Raw genomic sequence first — 9,999 nt, forward strand, 5'->3', positions numbered from 1 at the left:
AAAAACATTCATTAGCATAAACATACTTGAACCACAATTACATAATTAATTACACCATTTAGCTCAGCAACATATATTTCTAATTATATGTAAATCTAAAATACAAAAGTATTCATTAGTTTTTTAAAGGAGTTCCTGTTTCCCTTTTATTGGTGATTTTTTTAATAGTTTAAGGTTTTGTTTGTCTTCCATTCCAACTAATTTCTGAATTAACATTCATAGGTCTCTGCTTCCAGTTCTCAGAAATGGCAAAATCCATGTGGAAATATTCCTCTTTCTTTTTTTTTTCTTTCTTTCTTCCTTTCTTTTTTTACACAGGCAATGGGACATAATACTTGAATTTGTCTTTTTGGGGTTTTTTTTATTTAGCTAGTTTTCTTTTCTCAGGTCCTCACTGACAAACATGGAAGTGTATGCTAGGAAACATTCATACTTCCAATGCCCCACTTTCATTATGAACTCATAATTGTTCCATGTGATTTTGTTGTTGGCCACAATCCCTGTTAACCCCTTACATTGGCTACATTGGCTAGGGATTACTTGCTTCACAATTAAATGACATCTGGAGGGCCACAGGTGTGGTTGAACGTATGTCAGAACAATGGACTTCTTCAAGTACACTTGATTTTATATGAACACAAGAGCATAAGTTGCTTGTCCTTTTTGAGATTGTGAGTTGGACTCAAGCAAAGCCATGCTTAGAGCAGACCTGCTAAAATCAATAAGACATAAGTTTGCCATAGGTGTTAACATGATCTGCCTTAGTATGGTTGAGGATGCATCTACAATGAATAATTAATGCAGTTTGACCTCACTTTAACTGTACTGGCTCAATGGAATACTGGGATTTATAACACAGTCCAACCAAAAAAAAACCCCCTTTTCTTGGTGCCGAGGTTGTTTGGAAAGACCTACTATATCGAATGACTGGATAGTTTGTATCATAAATCTGTGGTTTTAGTATGAAATAAGCAGATTTCCATGTAGTACACTTTTTCTTTGATGTTTAATATATTTCTTTCATGCTCAAAACATGCAACTGTAATTTCAACACTACATTGAAATATCCTGATTTTGTTTTTTTTTTTGCATGAGCAGAGTGAAGAGTGATATATGGCATATGTTCAAAAACTAGCACTGATAGGGGAAAACTGGTGCCATTTTTGGGATCAGCAGGTCAAATGCATCCAGAAACGGATCTAACATTTGAGGCATCAAATGTGGGCCAGTGTAATGTAGAAAGGCACCAGTTCTCTTTGGCAGAGAAGAATAAATAACTTGTTATATGACAACTCCCAAGATTCCATAGCATTGAGCCATGACAGTTAAAGTGGTGTCAAACTGCATTAATTCTACAGTGTAGATGCACTCTATGTCTGGAGCTAACCCACCAATTGAAGCAGATGACTTCCACATCAATTTGGGAGTGAAACTTCAAAAAAGCTAACTGAGTTTTGGGATAGGGTTGAATATCTTGGACAGCACATTTAATATCTGGGCAGCTAAGGAAGAATTCATCCTTCTACTGTTATGGAATCTGTTAACTTCCCTTGAAGCACCTTTGCATGTTCAAAAAAAAGGAGTGCGTTTTTTTTTAACAAGTTGCATGGTGCATGACATTTAGCCACATAGATTTTAACAGGGAAAACAAATAACTTGGAACTCGAGAGGAATTTATGAAAAATGAAATTATCCTGCCTTTGTAAAGCTAGGAACTATTTTTTCTGTAGACATCCTTCCTTATGGCAAATATTTTGATACAAGATTTTTAAACAAAATCTCAAATAGTTTACAATAAAATCAAGTATGATAGAATCTGAGCCCCACCACCATTCACACATTTTTCTGTGGGATCATGGACTAAATCAAAATGCTCTTCCCAAGCTGATAAAAACCATTGAATCAGTGGGAACTCAGTTAAAATGTAAATAAATCCCACAAACTCAATGGATCTATCCTATTCATGATAAGCAATGCAATTTAGCTCCATGTCTCCTAACAACTTGCTTGTAGGGCTTCCCTGCTTTTGGAGAAAAGCATGGTGCAGTAGTTTAAATATTGGTCTCAAATTCTGAGAGTATAAGATTTGAATCCTACCTTAGCCATGAAACTTACTTTCAGTAGGCCATACTCTCTTAGTCTTAGTAGAATGTAATGGCATACCTCCCTTTAATAAATCTTGTTGAGAAAGTTCTGTAATAGAACAAAGGTCAGAGGTAACTTGAAGGCACAGAAGAACAAGCCCCTAACAATGTTTATGTTGAAAGTTCATGCAGTACATTCCCCAATTCACAGGACTAGTATCTGGGGTGTCATTTATCCATGTCCAAAATATGTCACCTCAAGATATTTTCTAGGTCCTCCAGTGCGACTCTGTGATATTCTGGGGTCAGATGTCCTTCATTTCAATAGCACTCACTATTATCCATGGTTTTGCGTATCAACACATAGTTGGGAACATATCCCCCATGGATATTATTATTACACTTAAGGCTAGAAGACTGCTCAGGTTTCACATTCCTGAATTGCGCATTCACAGAGTAGTTACGCATCTGCAAATGATGTTAAACTTCTCAGTAACACCTAGACAAAACTGATTGCCTCTGACAGATTACAAAATAATGACGTGCAAATTGAGATAGAGAAAGCCAATGACTCGCTCTATCCCCTTCCTTATTACAAAGGTGGACAATATGCTGAGGGCAAGGGAAATCCAACACAAAGTCAAGTGACAAAACTGGGCCACAATAACTACTTAGGCCATTTCCGCAATTGAATACAGTACCAGTCACTAGAACTTGGCATTCAGCTCACTGGACAGCAGGCTTCAGAGGTAGGTTATTAGATCACTGGTCTCCATTTATGAACTATCACTGGGGGGTATCTATGACGCACACAGCCAAGTGAGTTTCCTCTGTATAGCTTTCAATCTTAATCAGTGCGTGTGTTCCAATTCCTGCAGTCAAATGCTGTGTTGACAAAACTCAGTCTAAACACTCTAAGCACTGTTGGGTTATTCATGTTGTGGAGTTTGGAGGGAATAATGGGGTCTCCGGGTCTCCTGGCAGCATGCCCTGGGAAGTAGCCAACTTATATCAATTATACATTTCTGATGTTTACAAGACAGAACAAAGCCAAGGTTTGAATTGCCTCACTTGTTCTAATAAATTGGTCTGAGGTAGATACACCTCAAAGACCTTTGGGATTCTATTGTTTGCTCCAAGTTGGGGAGAGGGTCACAAGATTCCATCACTTCAAGAATGTTTGGGGGGTGGATAGGATTTCTTGGGTATATATACACCTAGGTGTTGCTGCTGAGAGGTATCTGGAAAGTCGACATTCAGAAATTATCACCAATATCGAGTCATACTAAGGGCATAATGAAGTCTACAGTTATGTTCCTCCTAGTTTTTCTGGCTGTCTTGTGCTGCTGCTTTTCCTCAGGTGGGTATATACTTAATTTACAATAACAACTTGAGCACTGGGAAATAATTTGGGAATTACAAGTCCCAGAATAATCTAGTGGCTATACTGGATTAGGATTCTTGGAGTTATAGTCAGTCAAACAGTAATTTTTCAGGCTCAAGCACCCAGTACCGCCTTGGCTCTCATACATACAGCTCTTTTAGCATTGTGCATCTTAATATGGGTTGTTAATTTTATTCTGTATATGTTTTAGGATGTCACTAAAAGGGCAAAATTGACCTATAGGCACAAGAGAGGGAAGAAAAGTGAAACAGAAGGGCTGTAGAGGGGATGATAATTCCAGAAGTTCCTTTGTGTCTGATAAGGATTAATTTCTTAGTGTGAATTATTCTGTATAAGAATGTAAGCATATCAAACTATATCTATTATAAGTGATAGGTACTTGTTCCCTCGTCTTCTTTTATTTCTAGTATATTTTGATGGCATCTTAAAGAAAATGAGGCCAGAGGTGGGAAAGGCTAAATGTTTATACCTCCAACATGTTCAAAACCTTTCGGAATTATCAGCAGAACTTATTTTTGGCTTTGTTTAATTTCTATCCCCAAGAATCTTGTATTTTCTCATTTTATAAAAAAAAAAAGGGGGGGGGGGTCATTATAATCAGTGGAAGGAAGTTGGGATGGATGTCTTTTGAAATGCACCTAGGGACCTTATCAGACAACAATATTGAGAGGCATCGCTGGTTAAGCAAACAGTGGAATTGGAAGCTGATCATACCTTCCAGTCTTCACTAACTCATTTTCATTCATTCTCCTCTCTTCAGACTTTTAGTGCTTTCCCATAAGCACCCGCTATCTTCCTCATCACACATAGGCAATAAGTCTTCACCTCCAGGTTTTTTTCTTCATGAAAATCTGACAGAATCCCTTTCCATGGGATGCAATAATTCTGCATCCAAACTCATTGGACCCTTGAGACAGGGGTACTGTTTTAAACCATTGATTTCCATGGGATCTATAGTTCTATGACAGGGAGGGGGAAGCTAGAGTGATGACCAGAAGTCATCTGATGGCAACCATGACTCCCAGTAAATTTATGGTGGCTGCCCATAAAATGGGGAGGGGGGGGGACTGTAAGTGTGATGATGTGGTAGATATCTTTGAACTGGAAGTGTGACTGGGAACCTTTTTCCTGCTTCCCTAAAAACATTCATTTTGCCCCACTTCAATTATATTCTGTGAGAATAAGTGAAATCAGAAAAGGAGATAAAATACCAAAACTCTCCCTCTAAGTTTAAGACTTCATCTGGTATCATTAGAGGTCTTGGAGGAAGAGAGCTACTCTTTCTTATGGCCCCTGAACCACATAGTGGCTTCAATTGTATTCAAAATGTATCTGAATACAATTCTCCTAAGAGCGCCAAAGCTTTCATTAGGGCACTAGCCCATTCAGTGCTCAGTGGGATACATAGAAGAAATACATTATGGGAAGTTGGGAAGAGAGCCTTCCTTGCTGTGTCTCTTGGGATGACAGGTGTTCCTTTCTGGCTTGCTTGATCCAGATGTTGGCGGTCATTTCAGCACCAGATGAAGATTTAATTCTTCCTCAAAAGTTTGAAGGTTGTGAGTTTCTGTTGAGTTGTTTTTAATTAGTTTTACCACTTTTAAAAGTTGATTTATGGCTTCTACGCTACTTCCTAAACTTTCTAGATACAGGGTGGAATATGATTATTATAATAAATATAGTGACTAAAATACTAAGGAAATAAATTGTTCTAATGCTGCAGGTAAGTATCTGAAAGTGTGAGATACAGTGGCTTCTCTAAGACTTCATGACCAAAATGAAATATGAAAAAAGTAAATCAGAAGTCATAATTTGCACATGAGTCATCAAGCAAAAGATAACATCCGGGTTTTGCAAATGTTATGTTTTGGAACACAATCTCTGGAATCCCATAATGGCCAGGCTGAATTTTGGGAACTGTCATCCCAAGAGTAACTTTTCAATGCTCCGAAAATAAACATTAGACTAGATAGACCTCCATTCCAACTCTGTTTTTATATTTCTATGATTTGTTTAGTGAATAGTGCATATTGAAACACTACAACAACTACTCAGTAAAAACCACAGAAGGCTGTATGACTGACAGTCATTTCAGTGTGTGCAGCTACTATGCAGTGATTAGGGAGCAGGTGCATACAAGAATCTTTTACAGGTCACCAACATAGGAATAGTCTCTTGATTCCTTTGATTTTCAAAGACCTCTGTCAAAGCCACATTGGCATCTTTAGTGTTTACCAGACATCTCCAGCCCTGCCACTGTCCAGACTGGTTTTCAGGACCACACATAGCAATAGCAGTTATGCAAAAGCTGACACTGCACACATTTTGTGTACACTGACATTGTGCACAGTGGCATTTCAAGCATTTACTGAAGTGTGTTAGAAGCACAGGCAGATTGAGTCCTGTGGAGATCACTGGGCTTCTGAAGCGTTTTCTGAATACAATGGCACCAGCATCTGCTGGCATCCCTTGATAGATGATCAACTACCATTTCAGACAGGGCTGATGAATTGTTCCTATCTTGTATCTCTTCATGTTGGTTTAAGGCAGTGGTTCCCAACATTTGTCCCTCCAGTTGTTTTGGTCTTTAACTTTCACAATCCCTAACTGGCTGGGATTTCAGGGAATTGAAATCCAAAACATCTAGAAGAGCAAATGTTGGAAACCATTGTTGTAGGTGATGGTAATGATGTGACTTTCACACTGCAGTTAATATTTTGATTGTATTTACTTTTTTGTCCTTTTTATTGTAGGGATGTGTTATTCTCGTGGGCCACAGGTGAGTCCATCTGCTGCATAAACTGCCATTTCCTATTGATAATCTGGACAACTAAGAGATTCAGGAGTGAGATCACTGTGCAATAAATCAGTTAGTGAAAATGCCCAGGTTATAATTCTATGAGGAATAGAGTGCTTGAAACTAGTGTAGTTTCATGCTCATAATACAAATTTATATGACATGTTCAGAATTTGATGTTCAGAATTTAGAGGCACCTCATCTTATTGAACAGACAGGTTCATATAGGAGGAAGTGGCACTTTACATATCATGGTTTGAAATCTTAAATCTCATTGTTTGATTGTGGATTCACAAAATGTGTTCATAAAACATATCTGAAAAAATGGCAAATCCAGGAAGAACTGAGATTTGATGGGTTCTGTGGCACATTAATTTGAGGAAAGTGCAGGAGTGGGGTGGGAGAGTTGTTTAAGTTTGGCTCCCCATGGTTTCAGTTGATAGATAAATAGATATCATTATGATTATAATTATGAAGAGAACAATCATTTGCCCATTTTTAAAACCCTCCAGGCCTTATACAAATACAAAATAGACAGACCCTTTGCTCACAAGATTAGAGTTTAAATATTTACCATAGATCGCAATTTATATGTGCCCCAGATTAGTTCCCACTAATTTGATTGTGTACATTGGCTTTCAGATTAGGGAAATGCTTTAAACATATAATTCTGTGAGCCTGGTTTTTTTTAAAAAAAAAAAACAAGAAAAAATAGAAAATTGGGTCTAATGCACTGATAGATAATAAATAAATAACTGAATGAAATATGAACGAGATATATTGTCAAAAAGTAAAATACTAGGATTTTTGGCCATTTTAAAGGTCTGGTATTCACAACATTGGTAGTTACCATTTTGTTCCACCTGTAAACACTTCCGTGGAAATGGGTGTTGTACTTCTGTAGAAATACAAACATTATTATTGCTATAATCTATCATGCTCTTTCCTTCAACAGCTCCTAAATTAGCCACCTGAATGCTACATTTTTAAATATAAGAAAATGGCCTGAATCCAGGCTAAATAACATTTCAGTTGCACTTATATTTGTCACATTGTTCAATTTTTTTCATTAATTTTAATGGATTAAGGCTAAAGCTTTTTTACTTCTGAATAACAATGTGATTGAGAATCTGCAGCCGAATGTAAAAAAAACAACCAAATGAATTATTTGTTTATCAATTCATTTTAATAGACAAATGAATGGATAAACCTGGAGGGATGCTTCATATTCCTGCTCAGCTAAAGACACCCAATGGTTAACCCTAGGTAACTCTGGGCAACTCACACTCTCTCAGCCTCATAGGAAAGCAATAGTAACCTCCTCCCCCCGCAAACAAATCCTGCTAAGAAACTTGCGCTCTAGGGTTGCCATAACTTGAAGATACACAACAACAACAACAACCAACAATCAAATGCTCTAGCAAGATATTAGGACTAGGTTCATCATTCATGTCCTATAATGTGAATGTTTCAGTTGACAGAGTCTAGACTGAATGTTAGTTTACATCATAGGTGGGAATCATGTGACTCTTCAGATGTTGTTGGATTGCAATTTTCAGAATCCTAACCCAATTTGACCAGTGGTGAGGAATGTGAGAATTGCAATTCAACTACATCTGAAGGCCATAGTCATGCTGTCAGAAGACAGTCTGAAAAAGTGTCATTCCTTGGAATAAAATGTATTGAACAGTGGGAGATTTATTTCAAGAGCTATGGGTTGTGCTATTAAATTGATCCAAGAGTCTTCTCTAGCAAGGAAAACAACCTGTTAAAACTTTGGGTCTTATATAATTCCCCAAAGAAGGGGAAAGAGAAGTTCTGCTACAATTCTTGGAAATAACATTAAAATGAATTATAAAAAAAGCAAAAACACCTTCCTTTTGTAGGTTGACTGCAGTGGTTACAGGAAACCTTCTGATGGATCCAAACCCAGAAGATGCACGTTGGAGTACTTCCCAATATGTGGTACCAATGGCCAAACGTACACCAACAAATGCCTCTTTTGCAGTGCAGCCATGTAAGTACAACATATCACTTCTGAATAAGGGAACCAGAGATAACCTGCCTCTCCTAAAGAACATCCTCCCTCTAAAATGTTAAATCAGCTCCCATCCCCTCTGATCACTAGCCATATTGGCTAAACATGATGGGACCTGGAATCCAACAACTCTTGGGTTACATTGTTGGATTTACCATTGTGCTTAAATGTGCTTAAGAACAGGGCCCCATTGGCCAGGGGTGGGGGGCATCTTCCTGCCAATTTTTTATGATGGATTTTACTTACAGTATGTGGTGCAATTCTAAATTTGAAGGGGTTTTTTTTCCCAAAGTGATTCCAGTCATGATAGGGTTGATAGTCTATGGCAAAGTGCCACAAAGCAGGCAGTGTAGGTCTACCAGGCCTACCTCCTTCAGAGTCCAAGAAAGGGGCCTCATAAATTAACTAGCACATGACCTAATTTGTCCTAAATCCAGCACTCCTGGGGTGCATCAGCACTGTAGAAATAATGCAGTCTGCTGCCACATTAACTGCCATAGCTCAATGCCTTGGAATTATAGGAGTGTTTTTACAAGATCTTCAGCCTTCTCTGCCAAAGTGTGCTGGTGCTCACCAAAGCACAACTCCCAGATATTTGAAGCACAGAAACATGGTAGTTAAAGTGTTGTCAAACTGCATAAATTCTACAGTGTAGATGCACCCCTGGAGTGACACGATTTGCAGACTGGACTGAGGGATCAAGTGCAGAAGTCTGAAGAGCATAGGAAATGTCAAATTGATGTTTTTATTTATGACTCTCTGAAGCTGAGAAAGGTTCGCTTTAGGATTACCATAAGGCAGAAACAACTTGAAGGTATGCAGCAACAACAACAATAAAGGACATAGAAGTAGCAAAGTCTAGTGACTAGAGACTAAATTGCACTTTAAAAAGCATTTGATTCAAAGCCCACCTGTGTTGTGAAGTGACTAGATGGGTTTAGGCAAGCCACTGTCTCTCAGTCTGTCTACTTGGAAATATGAGGGACAATATTACTGATTTATCCTACAGGATGATGGTAACAATGACTAGTACAGAATCATCATGAAACGAACACCTGCAAGCATGAAATAAGCATTACATATTATCTTAATTTTGTTTCCTTCTTTTCTCCCTAGGACAAGTCAAGGGAAGATCCATTTTAAGCATTATGGGAGCTGTTGAGATATTGCCTTGGGTGATCTGTGGAAAAACATACTTCATTCACCTGTCACCTCTGCCTCACTCTTCTTGCTCCACTCAAATCCGGTCTAATCCACTCAAACACTTGTTCTATTCAGTTGCATCTCATCTGCTGGGTTAAAATAAAAATTCATCACTCTTATTGAACTAGCTATCTCTTTTATCTCTTTAAAATAGTCACTGAATCAAAAATACTGATGGGTTATTTTAGATTCTGTACTTCATAGTCTTACAGGATGCAGTGGAGAAATGTTTTGATAATGAAAGTCTGTCTTGTGAGGGAGAAATCATGCTGTCAGAGCATCATCCTACCATTGCTTAAGGGTCTTCAGCAGATCTACTTCAGGAAATCATTATATTACTAATTTGTAAAAGTAGCTGTCCAAAGACTATCTCATGTGCCTCAAATCTAGTAATTTCTTGAACATCTGCTCCGAAATCCAGTGTTGTCTGCAACAGTGATGTAAATCCTCAATTGTTTCATTGTCATGTGTC

The 9,999-nt window shown here is 38.0% G+C and overlaps 1 protein-coding gene across 1 annotated transcript; it reads left to right on the top strand.

The window, feature by feature from the left end:
• The first annotated feature begins 3,380 nt into the window (after window positions 1–3,380).
• LOC132766674 (ovomucoid-like) lies at window positions 3,381–9,646 on the top strand. The gene is made up of 4 exons (XM_067465543.1): window positions 3,381–3,444; window positions 6,243–6,268; window positions 8,173–8,303; window positions 9,441–9,646. Exons 1-4 carry the CDS (start codon window positions 3,381–3,383, stop codon window positions 9,484–9,486), a joined length of 267 nt encoding a protein of 88 aa, XP_067321644.1. The 3' UTR covers window positions 9,487–9,646.
• The last annotated feature ends 353 nt before the right edge of the window (window positions 9,647–9,999 follow it).

The sequence above is a fragment of the Anolis sagrei genome, chromosome 2 (assembly GCF_037176765.1).
Source record: "Anolis sagrei isolate rAnoSag1 chromosome 2, rAnoSag1.mat, whole genome shotgun sequence".
Classification (NCBI taxonomy): Eukaryota; Metazoa; Chordata; class Lepidosauria; order Squamata; family Dactyloidae; genus Anolis; species Anolis sagrei.

Coding starts and splice junctions, on each gene's coding strand:
- LOC132766674 (XM_067465543.1), top strand. CDS start 3,381: ATGAAGTCTACAGTTATGTTCCTCCTAGTTTTTCTGGCTGTCTTGTGC. Junction 6,269..8,172: donor GTTATTCTCGTGGGCCACAG/GTGAGTCCATCT, acceptor TTCCTTTTGTAG/GTTGACTGCAGTGGTTACAG. Junction 8,304..9,440: donor CTCTTTTGCAGTGCAGCCAT/GTAAGTACAACA, acceptor TTTTCTCCCTAG/GACAAGTCAAGGGAAGATCC.